We start from the raw sequence: 20252 nt of genomic DNA, 5'->3' as shown, positions 1-20252 counted from the left end.
TGCCCTTCATTTTTGTTAACCATTTTAATGTATCTCTTACTTGTGTTGAACTATAATCGGATCGAAAAAAGCGTTTTTACATTTTCCATTATAGTTCAACACAAGTAAGAGATACATTAAAATGGTCTAAAGCAAAAATACAGAAAATTAAATTATCTTTCTAATGGCACCTTTAGTCGTTTAATTGGATTTTATTTGCGCCTTACAAAGAGCAAAAACTGCAAATAGATCTGATTTATTCGACTCTCCCCTACAAGTAAAATATGCTTTGTAAGTTAAATAATTTTAGAGAAGAGTTTGCTTGAAAGTTATTTCCCAGATTAAAAGAAAAATTAATAAAACATTCATTTTAAATTAATGCATTCCATAAAATTTAGTGTATTCGTTACATCAAGTTGCACTAATAATTATCTTAAAAATGAAAAGTAATTCATAATTTCATAATTCATTGTTGCAGAAAACTAATTTAGTGATCTAGTGATTTAGTGATAAACACACTCAATAAAGAATTATTCCTTAGCGTAGATAATAACTAAATCGATATAATTCTATGTAAATATTTCGTAATCGAAACGCGATGAAGCAACTAGTCAAAACAATTATGTAAATTACCTGCAGACGGGACAAAACTCCCTGCCGCAGTGCGGAGGCCGAAGAGATCCCGGCCTGGTTGCCCTCAGACTGATCATCCTCGAGCAAGCTGAGCCGCGCTGAATCGCGCTGCGATTTCGATCGATCGCGAGAGAAGCCGCGAGGAAGCGCACCGTGAGCACCCTGAAGAACGACTGACCGGTGACGGACAAGGAGCAACGAGTCTTCTCCTTCTCCGTCTTTCTCTCGGCTTGTCTCCTTTCCTCTTCTCGTTGTCCGGTCGCTCTCCCCGTTCGCCTGCTCCTGTCGCTCCTTCCTCCGCTCTCATGCTGTCCCATACTTCAAGAGCAAGTCTTGATTGCCACAAAGTATTCAGGTGAGTGGCCCACTTACGGGACAGTCTCTCTCGACAGCGGCGTCGGTGCTGGACATGAAACGACGAAGACGACAACGACGACGGCGAACGACGACGACGACGACGACGATGATCGAGAAGATGAGAATCGGTGCGCCAATTTGTACCCATCGGCTTTAAAAGTCCACGGGTACGCGGCTTCGAAGGTAACGGCTCGAGACAAAGGAAAGAGATAAAATAAATCAGCTTACTGAATTCGGTGATCGTGTCGACATACCGTACGTATTGGGCGCATTGCAATACAAAGAGTGTTTTTTTTTTGTTTTTTTTTTCCCAGGAAATGCGTAAGACAGAATTTATATTTTCAAGATTTAAAAAACGAGAAATTTCTCATCGGATATTTGAACGTCAATAATTAAGGAAACGACGCATATCTGGATCTTTTATTTTATGAAGAATTTTTGGAAAATCGGAAAAGTTGGTTTTAACATATACGCTGAGATCGATTAACGGATATACAGTTAATTCCGATGTATTTTATTCCCGTCTATAAAATCTATTGTAAATTCATGAATTCCTATCTTGTTCCAGGAAGAAGCCGGGGTACACTAGGTCGTTCTGGAAAGGTTTCAACAACCGCTCCTTAGCAATGAAAGCCTAGATCGCTATCAAATCGAGGAGGAAACGACGCTTTGCACACGTGGGTATTATCGTGTTTAGCGACGATCGCGGGTGGTCGAATGAGCACGCACGCACGTGCAATCGGCACGTACGATTGCAGCAACGCGAAACATCGAAACAACAAAGGATCAAGTGGTTGATAAGAACATAAAACATCCACATGCACACAGATTGTGGTCTCCTCTATTTATGCAACACCTTTTTAGATTACTTTAATGATACAATCAAAATGTAATAAACAAAATAAAGTGTATATAATCTAAATGTGTAGAAATTACATAAATTCTTAAAATGAAAACATTTTAAAAGTTCGTATAAATTAATTATGAATTTTATTGTGAATTAATCATTTTTCCGAGATTCTAAAAATATAATAATTACACTACAATATTTGCAAGGTGGATGAACAAAAGTTCTGTGGAAATGAAGTAATTAATCCAGATGAATATGGACATAGTACAGATTGTACTGACATGGAGTAGAGGAAGGCAATAGGTTTACTCTGCTTTGACATCGGCAAACATCATTTGCTACATCAAAGGCGACTAGTTGAGGTACCTCCTTTATTACATGCGAAGTTCTCATTGAGATCATTCATGTATCTGGATTTACATGAACTAATGAATTTAATGTTTGCATGTATCATGTTTCCTTACGTCACAAGTTGTAAACATATAAACAATATATAGTACGCAATAATTACAGCATTATTAGTAATGATCGGTTGCAATCAGTTTAGAAAAGTATGTAAATATATAAATTTATTCTTTCTTAAAAAGTAGTAAATAGCCTTCATGAATCTCTTAAGTTAAAATAAAATAAAAATATTTAAAAATAAAAAGTTAAAGTAATGATTATTCATCAATTTTTCCTTGTTGAACTTCTCTGATTGGAAAATTGTTCAAATGTTCAATGTATCGACACCGGTAAAAAGTATTGCAGCTCCAAAAATATAGAAAACGCAAATATAAATATATAAATTGTTTCTCTTTTTTTCCTTCAAAGCATTCTCATCAAAATAAAATATTAATTACAAAAATAAAATTTTATAATAGTTATCTATATCTTCCTTCTTCTTATTGAAATAATAATTTGTCTACTTCTATAAGTGATGCAATACTTTTGACCAGTACGAAATGATCGTAAATTCTTTTCATTGACATCAAAAGTGTATCAAAAAGTATAAAAAAATTAATACATAACACTAATTGATCCGTTTACTAATTATGAGTTAGGGTGTAATGTAGATAATATTGCGATTTCTAAAGTTTTTCGAATAAGCTGATTGTAATAATCATTTTATTCTTATTTCTTATATAACATCATACCAATCGACACAATTTGTCACTGCTATATAATTTGGAAATAATACTTTATATAACAAATATGTCGTAATATTTGTATCATATTTACTTATATCTATTGTTTTCTTTTATATAATGTAAATGTATAAATGCTACATATTATTTATATAACAAGTATGTGACGCTTCAATGTACAGAATTTAAACATTGGAACTATATAAACGTTACGCAAAAAAGTAATTTATTATAATAAGATGATGTAAGTACCATCATTATTACTTTTGAAAAAGGGCGAAATTATAATGTAACTACAAGATTGCTACAACTTTCACGTTATATAAAATGTGATACTGAAACTTATAGCTATTGTATAGCGAACACACAACTGTATCGACTGGAATAAAACTAAGATATAAACTTGTTCACTTGATATTTCAAGAGTTCACTTAAATTACCGTTTCTCTTGAATCATTTCTTGCCTACTCTTATTTATGATCCTTAAACATTGAAATTTATTCTTTTCAATTATCCTGTATTTGTTTTCTTAATGTGATCAATATTTTCTCCGTACAATACATCAGTGTACACTGGATTTATTCTAATTGTAAGAAAGTGCAGCTATGAGGAATAGGTATTCCTTTATGCTTATACAGCCACGATTGAATTGCGGTTTTATAATGGTTTCGATATTGATAAACAATCGGTGTGTGTGTCACAGGTTATTGCTCGGTCACCATTGCGGCGTGTTGATGGTGAACACGTGGCCCCGTGAATACGTGTCAGCGTGCAAGTGAGACGTTTACGGTACTGACCTAGCCTAGAGAGCCGGGTGAGAGCGTACGATAGCGCTTTGAGAGCGAGGGCGTAGGTATCGTAATCAACCACGGCGCTGGTGAAGACCCAGAAGACGCTGTTCGGCGTGGGAACACGCCGCGGGGAGTCACGATACGGGAGGATCATTGACGAGGGAGGAAAAGGGAAGTGAAAAGGGAGAGAAGATACAGGCCGCAAAGATCCTTCCAACTGAACTAAGACTTCGTTTCTGCGAATCCGCCACTCGTCCAACTTCAACCAAAGTTCAAGCTGTCTACCAACATTTGAAAACAGGACGACCTTCCATTTGCTCGATTTATACTGATGTTACTCTTAACCATGACAAGATACCTCCTCCCTCTCACTTTCTGAGGAATTTTTGAAAACTTAATTGCTGCAAGCGCAGCAGGAGTTAACCACAATTTAATTGACTAGGTCCTTCTTTAAATAGTTCTTTTAAAACATAAATTGTAATAAACTATCAATATTGACTCAAAAATTGTTCAAATATTTACGGATTTGAACTTTTTTTTTCTTATTGAGAAGTCAATTAGAAGTTATTGGTTTTTTTAAATTCTTTCAATCTTTTCAATCAATATTATTAATAAGTAGAATTAGTACAATAATTATTAATAAAAATAATAATTATTTTATTATTTGCGTTTATCAATATGTGAATATATTGTATAAACAGTAAAAATTTATTCTTCTTTGCATTTATGTAACAGATAATTTGTACGAAATGTACGAAAACTTCATACCATCATATGTTCGAAATAGCTTAGCTTCAAAGATACAACGTGTTAAAAAAGGAAAAATTTCGTTTTTTCTACAAATTTTGAAAAACACTCGAGTTACTTTCATGTCCTGCAAACGTATACAAAGTTTCATCAAAATAACCCAGTAATTTTCAGTATCTTTGAAAAGAAAATAAAAAGTTTCCTTTAACGACATTTTCGTTTTAAATTAATGTGAGCAATCATCCCTTAAAATCCTTTAGAGTACCTAACCACCCTGCATGTATCTACGTCCATGCCTCTTCTAGAACGTGTTCGTTAAGAGAATTGAACGCGTTGTCGATATCGGCGCTGCCAACTGGTTTCGCCGTGGTAATTAATTTACTCGTTTACTTCGTCAAGTAGTAGATCGGCGAGTGAGCGAGATAAGCAAGATACTCTTTACACGTAACAAAATTTAAACGGGTATGTGTTCCTATTCGCGTAATTAGATTACGCGTTAAGATAAGGACACTTATTAACGGCGTATGCCTCGGTCTGTACATCGCGATACTTAATATCGATCTGGGAAGACCTTTGACCAACTTTGAGAGCTCACTCTCTCAGCTCGTCTGCTCGTAGAATCTCTCCCCCGTAGAATAATTTTTTCGAAGAGCAGGTACCGCTGATCGCACCGTTATGCCAATGCGCTTTCCTCCGCGCCGTATAATATAGTTATCCAGATATACCGATGGTCGCTCGCGGATGCATACGCTCGCCCGTAAAACGCTGCCATTACGGAGTATCGTTGGTGCAGAACAACGGAGTCGTTCGGCATCCAGGAAACATTACGACGCCGACAACAATGGAGTTGCTGAACCGAGGTTCGAGAGTTTATACGGAAAAATCTCCGATATCATCTTGATCTTTTCAAACCATTGCTCCTTTTGCAACGCCTAAATCTATTTTACACAATTGTGAAATTGTTATCGAAATATTTTGGAAAAGTTATAACAGTTTTACTCTCGGCCGCTTAGTCGAGAATAAATACAAAACTAGCGTTTAAGTTTAGTTGGAAGTTGTCTATGTTGTTAAACTCTTGCTTATCTTTTAACTGGAAAAGTTTCTTTCTGAACTAGAGAAATATAAAGTGATTTTCTTGCGCAATTATAAAAAATTGAAGGAGATATTCCTTGGGGTATTTTAGAAGAAAAAATTTTTATGAATATATAGCCTAAACTGTTTTGTTTTCAAAATCTAGCGTGTCACAGTTGAGAAAGAAATATAAAAATTTTGAAAATGTGGAAAACGCATAAAAATATTTTATTCGATGTGCATACGTGGTATTAAAAATCATTTTCCAATATCGAAGAAGCATTTTTACATCTACTAGGGGCGTGCGAATATCAAAAGCGATCAAATTCTATTGAGTAAAAAATAAAACGATTTAAGACATGTACATACCTATAAGATCTTTTTTCCTAAAATAATCCAAAGAATATCCTCTTTATATATTTCTATTTGTACTAACTTAGGATTTGCTCTGTATGGTCGGGAAATAAACGTGATAAAATTTATAGAAATATAATAGTCTTTGGACCAATTTTATTTACGGTATAAAAATCCATCAGTCTTCTGTTCGCTGCGAACACCGTAATTAGAGTTGAAAATCGTCAACTCGATCGCGTGTGTACGAGATCTCGTTTATCGCAATATAAATCGCGACGCTTAGTCCGCGTCGTATCTCCTCTTTCACTCTTTTTGTTCTCTCGTTTTCGTAATTAACCTCCCGAGAGGGCCACGTGTGGATATGCAACAGACGATACAAACGGCAATAACGTTCGGCCAGGAATTCCCGAATCCGATATCGTACTCGGGATAATGCATGTGCGTGTCTACGCACGAGGTGTGCGTGCACGCGACCATGTCACCGTTTGATCGAGGCGCAGCCAACCGTTTGCTCGCGTGAACGCACACGATCCTACGTGAATCCAGAGACGAACTGACGTATCGAAGTGTGTGATTGCAGACGGGTAATTATGTAGAAAGTAATTATGTAGAAAGCAATACCTCTATAGAGTTTACCGCACGTAGAACACAAGTCAATGAAACCCCTCACGACAAAGGGCGCATTCAATACAGCTGATACGATTCGACATGGAAGTGTCTGAATTGTTGTGATATACTCAACCGCACGGCGATAATCTATTTAGTTTGAGATACAACGGTATCAGTAGAACCAATAATTTGCTACTATTGGTAATAGATGAATTTTGTTAATAATATTAATTATATATATTTTGCGGATTCTTCACATCTAAGAGTAAATGCAAATAAAGAGAAAAAAATGATGAAAAAATTCGTGTAAATATTATATATGGCCACTCGTAATAACTCCGTTATTAGATGATGAATTGTAACGATTATTTATGGAATAATTTGTTTAACAGTCTGCCGTTAAACAATAGTGCTAATATGCCAATACACAACAGCAAATGTTATGATGCATTTTTACGTTTGAGCATTTCAAAATTTTTTCAAGATATATTTTAGCGTTGAGTTATACATACTTTCTCATTCTTTTTTTTATCATACAAATATATATATATATATATATATACATTTTGGAGTGTTATTTTACATTTTATCTATCTGCATATATTTCAAGTTATTTTATTACATAAAACTCAAGCTAAAGATGTAAAGATTAAATAAGATTTATAGTAGACATTAATAACAATTTAGTTTTTTTATAATCTTTTTATCTATAAAGAAAATTGATCTGATTCGCCTCGGTCTATCCTATAGTGTCGTCACATTTTTATAAATAATATTCTAAGTAATAAATGTTTTATATGTTTGAGTCTAAAATCGATTGAATAACATATTGAAGAATATAAACGTCAAGTTCTCAACTTATAACATTGATTATTAATAAAATTATTGTAAAAAACATAGATGGGAGATAATAAAATAAAACCTTCTTCTCTAAAAATTATAATTGGGACTATAAAATATTTATTAGAAACGATTATATCCTTGTTCTTATCATAAGAAAATAATTTTCTATTAAACAGATTTATTATCTCAAAAAAATCCTATTTACATTTACATACGTATTCGTTCATTGAAAATGTAGTATACGCTAGCATCAATATTACGAAATCAATGAACTGAGTTGATCAAAGATAAATCAATATAGCGCGATACCGCATTGTGGTCAACATATTCAGTATAATATACTCAAGGGAAGAGAGACAATCTGTATATTATCCCACCGAAATTTCTAAAATTATTAGCAATTCTGGAAACAACGCAATGTTGGTGGAATAATCTAATGAAGATCTTTTGCTGCTATTACCACATTTACAATAGTTATGTCCCAAAAAGCTACTCAACCCTGTCGATATAACCACTATACACTATGGGGATGATGTACCTGAACATATACACGTAACATGAGCGTGCTTTGGCGAACCGCACGTGAGGGTAACAGTAGAAGGAAGTTCCATGTAAACGAGAAAGAGAAAAAGGAAGAGAGAGAGATAGAGGATGAGTGATACGAGTGGCATTCATGAAAGGCTAATGAAGACGTGTCGTTGGTCCATGTTCCCAGAATCCCTCGACTGTACGGGTTAGGTCAGCCTAATGACCCATCGGCGAAGCGTATAGTCCTTTCGCGAGCTTAATTACCAATTATCTCGAAGATCTCCGATATCGATCGCAGAGATCCGGCTTAGCCGTTCGCTTCCGGCACGATCGCCTTCCACGCTAGCTCCTTTTTCCACACTCTCTCACGGGAACAGCATCGCCGACCACTTAAATTGCCATCCGACGGCATTTGCGTGCAGGATACCCGCGCGTAAGTTTATTCGTAGATAAACAAATCAGGAGAGGACGGAGTATTTTGTAACGAAGGCAAAATTACCTCTGCTGGCATTTACAAACTTTAGCATTTAAAGATTACGAAATGGACTAGATTTTCAAGTTAATTGTGCGAAACTGAACATTACATAAAATCAAAATTTATCGAGATCTATAATTTTCTGTTTGACTTAAATATTTAATTTAAATGAAATATTTTTATACTTGCGCGCGCGACTAAATTAAATATTTAAATTAATATTTAATTATTTAATTTAATCAAATACGATATGAAACTGAAATATAATAAAATGCTTTTGAAATTGCATAGGTGCAGAACTTGGATTTTACTTCCTATTCATGGTGTGACATTGGTTGATCTTGTTTCAAGGTAAGTACATTTCTGATACAATGCTCAGCAAAATGATAAATTATCTCGTAACCAGTTACCGCCATACACGAATCCAGATCAATGAGTTGGGACGCGAGTAGTAAAGCACAGGACGCGAGATCTCGATTGGATAGTCACGGCAGAACTAATGATCTAATTTGTACCAAGAAAGCTAGTGTAACAGCGATCTATCACAGTTCATGAAATTACAGGAAACCATTCATGATCTTGTCGTTAGAAACTTTATATGACTTCTCAAAGAAATAAAAAAGTACTAATTATATGTGTATGTTGTAAGGAACGCATTAACTTTAATGCAGTATGTAATTAAATTACAAATATAATTCTATTACTATCATTCAATAAGTGTAGATTTATGATAACATTTCTTAAAAGTGTGTATATTTTATCGATTAAAATAATTATAATAAATAAAGTAAAAATAATAAAAAACTAAATTTCTTTTTCTATATAAACCTGTGTTGTAAAATCTTTTACCAACAAATTGTACGGAAAAGAATTCTGTAAAAGAAATACATATGTATTCCTTTTACAATGTTACATGAAAAGAGACAAGCAGTAGAAAGAACAGAAGAAAAGCAGCTTAAACTTGACAGTTTAATACGGATTACTATAATATCAAGATTCTTCTTAGGAGCTTTTATATATGGAAGTATTGATTTATCACATAAATCATATTTTTTGTCTCATCAATGCATGTATTAATACGTGAAAGAAATTTACAAATTTTTTTAATTCTTAGAAAAGTAATGTTGTAAAAAATTGTAAGAACAGTAAAGAAGGTATAAAAAGTTAAATTAATATATTATTTATTTAACCAGATTTATAAAAGCCATAGCAGGTTACTGTTTATAAAAATTATTAAACAGTGAGTCTTGTAATTTTGAGGTGAAAAAAAATATTAGCATGCATTGTTTTTTACTTTTCAATCAGATCGAGATATAAAAACAGCTAAAAAAGAAAAAAAGGAGTAATACAAAGTCATAAAATTTGTAGAGATGTTATAATAAATCTAAAAAATACTCTCTATATCAGTTTTTCGAAATGTAAAATCTTATATTTTATATTGCAAAAAGTAACTCAGGCATGCTGATACCTATTCAAGATTTCAGCGAGTCAATACGCGTACGAGCGAAAAACGGAGAAACAAGGACAGAAACCGAGACAACAAGACAAGCAGATAAAAAGGAGAACACAAAGATGCTAAGATTGAGATAAATAGCAAGAGAATTATTATATATGTTGCATTTTGTACACAGATATTCCAACACAATGGTATACTCATTTTCAATTTCAATAAAAATCTTACAATTTAAAGAAGACAGATGAATTAGTTCTTCGAGAAATAAACCTTAAAAATGTAAACGATAGAAATTATTTGCTATTTAATAGTAAATATTTCACAAATAATAAATTAAATAGTACACGTTTTATTGATTCAAATAAAATAAATATTTTATTAAAATTAAATAATAAATACTTTATAAATACCTAATATTAATATATAAATATTAATTACTTTACAACTGTCATTTAATTTTACATAATTTAATAGAATTAAAATTTTAAACTTAATTAATTGCTAAAAAGTAAATATCGGCAATTAAATAATTATGAAAAAAGAAGAAAATTCAATTAAATTTTAGTAATAGCTAAAAACAAATACCCATACTTAAAATTGTCTACAGTTGCGAAGAAATGCATAATTTTTTAGATAGTTTGCATATGATCTATAAAAATAGAAATATTTTCCCGGAAGAATCTTTTTTACCAGCTTTTCTGAAGAAGGAAAAAACGAGCGTTGGATTTCCGCTCGCGGAAATATAGCAGAGGGATGGAAAGAGGATGGGCAATGGAGCGGCGAATAGAATAAAAAAGGGGCTCTCTTTTTCAGCCTGGAAACTCGCTTAAACAGCAAGATCACACACATACACATACACATACACATACACACACATGGGGTCGCACGATCCCGCGAACGTGACACATTTAATTAAAACAAGCGCGTATTGCGCGTAACCGGAATTGGCGGAATTAAAGGCGCGAGTCGCTTTTCAAGATAATGCGGTGTGTAAGTTTCGTCATAATAAATTTAACGAAGCGATGGATATAATCGCTCGTTGTCTGCATTGCGTTGGAAGAATAACGGGCGGCACTGAGCTCAGATGGACCGAAATTTAATGAGAGTGTTTTTGCATACGCAACGCTACGCTCGCTAATTGCTTTACGTTACAGCTTTCCGTGTTCGGTTCCTTTTTTCTTCGACAACGTACATTGCGTATGTTCAATGTAGGAATTCTCATGCAATTTATATTCATTGTTTCAAACTTCCTGTTTTGGAAGATACTTGTAATTACATTTCGACCAATCCAATATATAATGTACACAAAATAAATATATAACGCTACTAAAAATGCATTACTAAACTGTGCGAAAAGTTCATAAAAGCAACGTATTCTGCAGCGTAATTTAATAGCGGGAAAATAATTCGTCGTGTTATAACCACAGTTTATTGTTCAATACGTCGTTTGACAAAAATTAAACAATGGAGCAGATTCAATATTTTATAATAAAAATTAATAAATCGATTAAGATTAAACAATAACTTACAAACTGCGAAAAATTAAACTAGATATAATATCATTTATTATTTAAATTAACAAAAAAATAACAAACCAAAATATTTTAATAGATTGTTTATGCAATTAAACAAAAGTATTTGTAGTAAATATCATTCCATTCATTTAACTCTGTAGTATTGATTTGATTATCTTAATTTTAACATCTTTAACTTTTTTACATTTTAAAAGAAGATGAATAAGCAACTTTTTAAGTAACATTTCTCATAATTATTTTTGTATTATTTCAAAAGTGCTTAATGTTGCTACACTTATTAAACAAATAAAATTTTGTAATAGAAGAGCATTATCATTAAAATTTAACGCTACAATATAATTGCAATAGCAAAAGTATCTTACTAGCATCATTTTTATACCATTAAATTGGTAAAACTGGTAAATTATTAAACTATTAATGTAATATTTAACTTATACGGCGAAGACTTATTGCTTGCTTAAACGTGAGATTAAAGAGATTAAAGAGATTTGAAAAAGATGTAAAGAGTAAAAGATTACGCAAATCGACGTTTTGTAAATATTTTATTCGCTTTAATATCGCGAAGCATCCTTTGACTAAATGGCGTAAAAGACGATGGTAACTTCTGAAGCTACCACAATTTCACGTCCCACCTCTCCATTACGCGAGCATCTAATTAATAAAATCCGCTTTACAGAACAATTTGCTCTTTTTAAAAATTAGTGAACGAGAAAAAAGTAACAAGTGTAAAAATTAAATAAGAAAAAACAAGAAAATATTTACAAATTAGTGTAATCAACAAAATATAATTGCTAATAAAAACAAAAATAAAGGCAGTTACTTGCAAGAGCAACGATTGGAATAAAATATATATATATATATATATATATATATATATATATATATATATATATATATATATAGACATAAAATATACAAAATTATATATTAAACCCGATCAATATCATCAGTTTTGACATATTTAGCTAACGTATCAATATTAATAGTAGCACTGTATATTTGTATATTATTTGAACTTCATAAATATTAGTGTAATAGTATTAGCTAATAAATATCTTTATCACTTATTCTGAATAAGAATAATTTATTTCATCACTGGACTGGCGAACAAGATTCTGCTATTGTAATAGAGTTTACACGAAACCACAAGTCTTTTAATTCTACTGTAAGATTCCACCTTCGTCTGACCGTAACTCTTTGGCTTTACGTAAATCTTAGGATTAAAGATATATACCAAGGACTATACGGACCGCTCGTTGCTTTGCACGACTCCTCGTTGCGGTCTCGTAGTAGCTATTCTCTCGTAGCTATTCTTTTCTAACAAAAAAGAATCACTCTGTTGGATTAGCGAACGGCAATGCTGAAAGGAACATACGTGATAATTTTTCTTAATAGAAAAAACGGAAATCAGAGCTTGTAATATAGCAAGCTTTTTTCTTTTCAACTGATTTTCTCAAAGATGAATTTTTTGTTAAGGTATTATTTTATCTCTTTGTGTAATTTAACATCGAAACATGCTATTAAAAGTACTTCTTTGTAAATTAATAAATTTTTACTAATCTCATGATTAGTTTTGTTGAATATTTAAAACATTCTAGAATCTCTTCATTTAATACAAATCTCTTTTTATCTTTATTTTAAATCCGATAAGATCTGAGAGTGCTGTATGTCTTTTTTAATCTTAATTTGTATTTTTCTATCTTGTTTCCTTTAATTGGTATTTTTTCACAATAAGAAATAAACATAAATATTAAATTCGATGATGTTATTATCATATCACGGCATAAGGATTCTCTTCTCTTCCCACTATTCCCATTATAGAGATTCTTGCAATTATTAGCAACATGTTAAGATTCTGGTTGAAGGAAACGCAAATGAACGCGCAAGTGCACATGACTTACGATGCACGTAAGATATCTCAAGCGGATGCGTTTCACGGGATAGTAGTCGCGTTTCCTTCTGGCAGGGAACCAGATTGAGATTGAGATCAAAATGGAAGGTTTTCCATCGCGATCAACAAGATAAAAGTATATTCCCGTTTACAAAGTGCGAGATATCGACACGATCAAGATTCACTTCATTTCCACTTTTTTCAGCTTCTTCTTTTCTCTCTTCAGCAAAGAAAGATAAAAGCTAAGACTCCAAGAAAAATCATGAATGTTTTCATATATCATAAAATAAATTCAGAAATAAAAAAATGCGTAATCTCTAACAAACAAGAAAATAAACAAAGATTATCTTATTACAAAACTTATCGCAAACAATTTGAAAAGACATTATTTTTTTTTATCCTTTCTTTCGAAATAAGAAAGCGATGAGCAGATAATCTCGCGAAAAAATATGAAGATAGTTATACAACGTGAGTGATTCTTTAATAAGTTAAAATGCAATTGAATGAAAAAAAAGAAATAACAAGAACTCACAGCTGCCAATAAATTTAATATAGGTACTTGATGCAGCAAGCTGGCAGAATGCAGTTGCATTATAACAAGCAGCAGGATATTGTTTCAAAGAAACATAAAAATTTCTGTTTCCGATAGAAACGCCTTGTTACAATTTTCATGCTATTGATTTCCAATATTTCCTACTTTTTCTCAAACTACACCATTGCACTCCGTTACCATAAATAATTTTATACTATATTACAATATTTGTGTATTTTTCGTTTTTTAAAGAAAAAGAAATATAATATTTAAGAAACAATAATAGAAACAATATTTTTTATATCAAATTAATTGATTTAACTCAATCTGAGATAAATGCTTTTGTTGTCTAATATTGTTTGATTTTATCATTTGAAATCTTTTATAAAGTTGTAATAAAAAAATTATTGTTACATTTTTTAATTATATTTTAATAAGATTATTTTAATATGTTTAAATATAATAATTTTCTTATGAAAACCTCATTTCATAATATTATTCAAAAAGAATAATACATTTTCCTTCTTCAATAAATTCGTATTGTTACCATAAAAGATTCAGATTTGCTTCAGTTGTACTCAGTAGCAGATCATTTTTCATAAAAATTGCAAGAAGTCCATCTTCCTTTCATGTAAGAAGATGCTTTATTCCGAAGTAGAGAACATAGACGGTAAAATTTCATCGAACGATCAGACAAAGACGAGTGGCTGTTATTTTCCAAAGAAACGTCCCAATAGAAGACTCGACACAAGTCGGATATTGAAGACGTTTAAAAATAAAGAGAAGTAGAATAGGGAAGATAGAAATAGAGTGGCTCTTGCAATATAGCATAAAGAAGTTTGATACTCGCGATAATTTTCTATCAGAACACCAGATAGCTGAGAAAGGGAAAGCAAATGTTTCATAATTCAAGAATGCTTTCAATTCTTTATTCAATTAAACTTTAAAGAGAAAAAAGAAAAAATGTATACATGACTTTAATTAAAAGTAAAACTAGATAGTAAATTATCGCATACTAAAAAACTTTAAGGAAATTGCTCGTGCGTATGTGCAGTACTCTGAATAAAATTAAAGATTTTTATACCTTGAACTTAGTATCTAAATTTTCCACTAGAAAAGACTAATAATAACGTTATCTACTTCAATTCATACATACAATAGGCTTGTTTTCTATTCCTGCACTAGACTGCACTGGAACGTTCCTTCTTGCTTTCGCTAACTTTGAAACATCTATCTATTTCATTTTAAGTGTACACTTATTTAGAGAGTTCAGGAACAGAAAACAAACGGAATAAAAATTTAATGTTATTTATTCTTTGACATGTTATATATTATTATTATTATTATTATTATTATTACATATTTATTCTGACCAGAAAAAATAAACAAAATTTATATCAATTTGACGTTGATGGTTCATGTAACATTAATACAATGCATTAATGATGTAGTATCACCTTTGACCTCATTATAACTGTTTTTTATTTTAATTCACAATTGTAAATATTTTTATAAGATTTCTACTCTCTTTTGACTAATTTTGTATAGAACACGCAATATATACGTATTGCGCTTTCCGATTTGCCGTCGTATTCAATGTAGAATTGGCTATGAGACAATCCTCTTTAAATCTAAATTAGTGTCAGCAAGTCAGTGAAATCTTACTGGCTTGCAATAATATACTTAATTATATAACTGTGATCATCAGTGATTATAATTTTTTATCGTTTTTCAGAAATTCTGATTAAGAATACTCATTGATCGGAATCAGTGTATTGTCCCCGAAAAATAAAAACACATATCACTGATTCATATAGTTATAAGTATACAACTGAAATCAAACTATTCACTGTCTTTCAATAAACAAACATTGATTTCGATTTAGAGAATAAAACTTTACAAAAATTCGTAATTGCTTAAGTGTTGAAAACATAAAAACAATTATTACAAAATCAAAAACGATAAAAATATCAACCTTATACGTCATCGGTCATTTAGTGACAAATTGGTATTAAATCTAATAATTTTTGACTGTAGGATATATCTTCATTATCTTTATAAAGATAAAGAAGTCATAAAATGTATAATAATGACTCTTTGTAAATAAATCTTCGCGTAAAATATAAACATCGTAAACTATAGATAGATGCAAGATATATTAATGTATTTCTCAGTGTTTGGAAAATGGAACGACTGATATGCGTCGGAGCATTTCCATGAATATGCGCAAACTACCGAATCGCCGGAGTTATCCTGCCGAATGTACCACGCACGAAATACATGTCGGCCGCAGAGACAAGTCTGTGCGTTCAACAGCAGCGCGCAACCAGCTGCACAAATATAGCGATGCACCTACGTGCATTCGTGGTTGCATTTTGCCTGCAGTGCGGGTGAGCGGCGCCCTTTCGACTATCACGAAATTAGTTAATGCTCAGACGAGCGTGAAGATGGGAATGTGCTGTATAGTTTCTTGTAATTTTCGTACGTGATAAGAAATAAGAAACCAATCTTTGTGAAAGAAAAGAGAGACATTTCTTTTATTGAATACAATAGGATGTTTAACGCGGTATTTTTATAACGCGTACTAAAAATTGCGCTACTGCCCTCATATAACGCAATTAGAAAACCGAGTATATATTCAGTTTTAACATGTTTAAAATAGAATAAATTGCATATTAATTTCTGTTGTATTAAAAAAAAATATTTATTTAATTTTAACTATTTGCGCTCTTTGTTTTTCGTATAACGCGAGATTCCTATAACGCGGAACGTATCTCTCGCATTATAAGAGATTTTACTGTATCATATGTAAATATGTAAAAATCTGTTGCAATTAAACTTTAATAATTGTTAATTTTTTGTAAGGAACTGATTAGAAAGACTTTGTTTTTAATAAAATAAACATTGAACAATAATATAATTATAGAGATCAAATTATTTTTTTCGATATTATGTGCACATTCACAAAATTTATGTACAGATATACTAACCTGGAAAAATGTGCAATGTAAATTTCGCGCGTAATTTGATAATTCAATCCGCAACAAAATACAGCAACTTCCAAAGAAAAATAAGTAAGTTCGGAATTGATTGAAAAGAGCTAGAAAAATTTGACGACAGTACGCGACAAAGTTTCAGAACAGGATATCGCGAATGGAGCGAGTCGCACTTTTCTTCCTACCACTTTTGCTTGCGGCACTGCGACCAGATACGCCTCCGTAAAATGCCGCAGTGCTGTATATCGAGTTCTACAGGATTCTCTTCCAGAAAATTCTGGAAAAGTTTCAGAAGTTCTTACGGTTTGCGGTGAGACAGTTTCCTTATTTGAGTTAACCGCGCGGAATAGTTAGTCTCAGTGCGTCACTTTTATTTTCTCTGCTGACATTTCTTCATTTTTGCACGTTTTGCAGGATAACTTGGTCTACGTCTTCTTAATTTACCTCATCCAGTGGATTCGCTTCTACGGTCATTTTTTAAAAGATAATAAAAAACTAAAAATTATAAAATTCTCTTTGAAATAAGTTGTTAAACACGAAAATCTAAGAGACCCGTATTTTTTTTTTTTATATCGGCAGAATCTCATGTTTAGGGAATGAAACACTTTTTGAAAGAAAAAACGGTATTTCTCTTTCGGGGCGAATATTGTCGAAAGTGAAAAAAACAGAAAAAAATTTTTTTAACAAAAGTTGTACGGTTTAAAGAGCGCTTTAAAGTTGTAGAGCAAAACAAATCTTTTCGTTTTGTTTAACAAAATACCTTCACCACCCAAAGTTTTTTTCAAATTTTTCAAATTTTACTACATATGGTTGGATTTGGAAAAAAATAACCTTTAATTTGATTTAAAAAAAAAAAAAAAAATTTTTTTAAAGTTTGAAAAAAACTTTGGGTTGTGAAAGTATTTTGTTAAACAAAACAAAAAAATTTTTTTCTCTACAACCTTAAAGTACTCTTTAAACCGTACAATTTTTGTTAAAAAAAATTGTTTTCTGTCTCTTCTACTTTCGACGATATTCGCCCTGAAAGAGAAATATCGTTTTTTTTAAAGGGTGTTTTACTCCCTAAACAAATTCTGCCAATATAAAAAAATACAAGTCTCCTAGATTTTTGTGTTTAACATCATATTTTAAGGAGAATGAAATCGGCGCTAAAAATTTGTGACAGTTTTCTTGTAAGATAAATTATTTACAAAAGAATAAATAATTCAGAATTTTGTAATTGTGTATCTTTAATAAATTAAAAAATATATTAACTCTTGACACAGAAATATATATGTATGAGAAAAGAAAACAGCTAAATATAAAGATTAAAGTATTAAAAATAATAGAATTAAAATAACTACATTTTATATTAAATACTTAATATTATTTATATATAATTACTATAGAAAAATATAGCGTAAAATTTGTAATATTAACAATGTGTTATAATTGTTTATAAAATGTTGGTTAATTTCATTCAGCATTTTCTTTTTAAATAAAAATATTGAAATAGTTTTGTCTCTCTTGAAAATCTAGAAAGATGCAATCTTCCTACATCTTTTTCGTCGTGTCCAACGATGCACGGTTCCTTGCGCGAAATATACGAGTTCCTGTCGTCGACCTTAATCGACCATCACCAATCGGGTATAACTCAAACCGGCGCTCCGCAATTTATATCCGCCCCCATGCTACCGGCAACGTCTGATCGCGTTCGAGTCGATCGTAAATTTAATTGTGTAACGAGGCAACGCCTGATCCACGGTCTGTACCTTCCCTCTCGTCCCTTGCGTGGTAACAGCTCGTAATTACCGGCCGATGTGGCGAGCCATTGATCCCGGAGACCATTTGTTTCCAACAGTGTACCTAAATCCGAAAGCTCTCGAGCTTACGTGGTGCGAGCCGATCACGGATGTAATGTCCAATCCTCGAGCTTCGAGTCTTTGGGCTTACAAGCGATTAAGCTTGTTACAGCTTTCCTTTCTTATCCTAGCTTACTTGTCTCTTTTGGCTTAATAAAAATAAATCCAATAAAAGAATTGTTGTAACGGTCACGATAAATTTCATGACTCAGCTTCTCCGTAAATAAAAAATATAAACATTCGTGTTTATGTATGTATATACACTACTCAAAAGAAAATAGGGAACACTTTCCAGACACCAAAAATTAGGCTATTTTCAAATGACTGTAACTCGGTGAAAAATCATCGTAGATAAAAAATAAAAAAAGCATTTTGAAGCTTGAAGATCCAACTTTAACGCTCTATCAGCAGATTTTCAAAATGCTTTTAACTTCCTTGTCTTATGCAGTAAAAAAGCACACCCTGTTTTGTTCCTTAAAATTTCGTATTTTTGACACTTTGCAGCTCGACCAACAAATTTTTTTCGAACAATTCAAGTAAAGCTTCATAAACTACAACATTTTGCCTACAAAATGCTTTTTTTTAAATTTCTCTACGATTTTTTTTGACCGAGTTACGCTACTTTGAAGCTAAACCTGCATTTTTTACAAATGATATCCGTACTCCGTGAAAAATCATCGTAGACAAAAAATCGAAAAACCATTTTAAAGCTCGAAGTTCCAGCTTTAACATGCTGTTAATGGTTTTCAAAAATTTTCTCAATTTCTTAGTACTATGCCCCAAAAAAGATACACTGTTTTTTCCTTAAAATAACGTATTTTTAACAGCCTGTAGCTCAATAAAAAAATTTTTCTCGACAAATCCAATGCAAGTGCCATAAAGTATGACATTTTCTCTACAAAATGCTTTTTTTAAAGTTTTCTCTACGATTTTTTTTGACCGAGTTACAAGACTTTGAAGATATACATTTTTTACAGTACATTTTTCCGAAAAATGACGTCTACCGCCGACATTAGCATTACCCAATGTGCACCACGTGGAGGTTGTCGGTCGGATTTTTGCACATCGTGCGTGTGTGTGTGTGTGTGTGTGTGTGTGTGTGTGTGTGTGTGTGTGTGTGTGTGTGTGTGTGTGTGTGTGTGTATCACAGCAGAGATAAGGACCCCGCAGTTCGTCACTTCTGCAGTATTTAATGACTCCAAACCCTCTCTGCTGTGTGTGTATGCGCTCGCGCGCATGAGAGTTCAATAGTGTGTATTTCCTCCTCTCTGATCAATTACTGCTTGCAAGCGTTCTCGCATATTTATACATCTTGCAATACGATCTTGCGGAATGTTGTGCCAAATTTCCGTTAAAATTTCTCCCAATTCTTCTAAATTTCGCGGCTGTTCCTCGCGACGCCTTAATCGTCGTTCCATTTCATCCCAAATGTGCTCGATTGGATTTAAGTCCGGGCTATTGGCGGGATGATTTAACAGTCTAATTGCGTGTCGTTGAAAAAAACGTCGCGTTATATTCGCCGTATGAGGTCGAGCGTTGTCCTGCATAAAAATAAAGTTCCGACAGGTTCGATTTAATAGCAAAACGTGTGGTCGTAGAATATCGTTGATATAACGAACACCCGTCATTGCCGGAGGTGG

General features: G+C 32.3%; 1 protein-coding gene across 3 annotated transcripts in view; it reads right to left on the bottom strand.

Annotated features, from left to right (window-relative positions):
* LOC105193387 (FH1/FH2 domain-containing protein 3) overlaps positions 1–20252 on the bottom strand; it is a 157761-nt gene that overhangs the window by 79127 nt on the left and 58382 nt on the right. The window contains exon 1 of one of the 3 annotated variants that reach the window (XM_039450494.1): positions 613–753. The exons of the other annotated variants lie outside the window; for them this stretch is intronic. Within the exon in view, the coding sequence (XP_039306428.1) occupies positions 613–689 (77 nt within the window). The 5' untranslated portion in view covers positions 690–753. Of the gene's footprint in view, positions 1–612; positions 754–20252 lie in introns of those variants that run through there. 3 annotated transcript variants of the gene reach the window in all.

Source organism: Solenopsis invicta, chromosome 1, assembly GCF_016802725.1.
Source record: "Solenopsis invicta isolate M01_SB chromosome 1, UNIL_Sinv_3.0, whole genome shotgun sequence".
In the NCBI taxonomy this organism is placed as follows: domain Eukaryota; kingdom Metazoa; phylum Arthropoda; class Insecta; order Hymenoptera; family Formicidae; genus Solenopsis; species Solenopsis invicta.
Note: the sequence above shows the minus strand (reverse complement) of the source record. Positions and strands in the feature narration are given on the sequence as shown.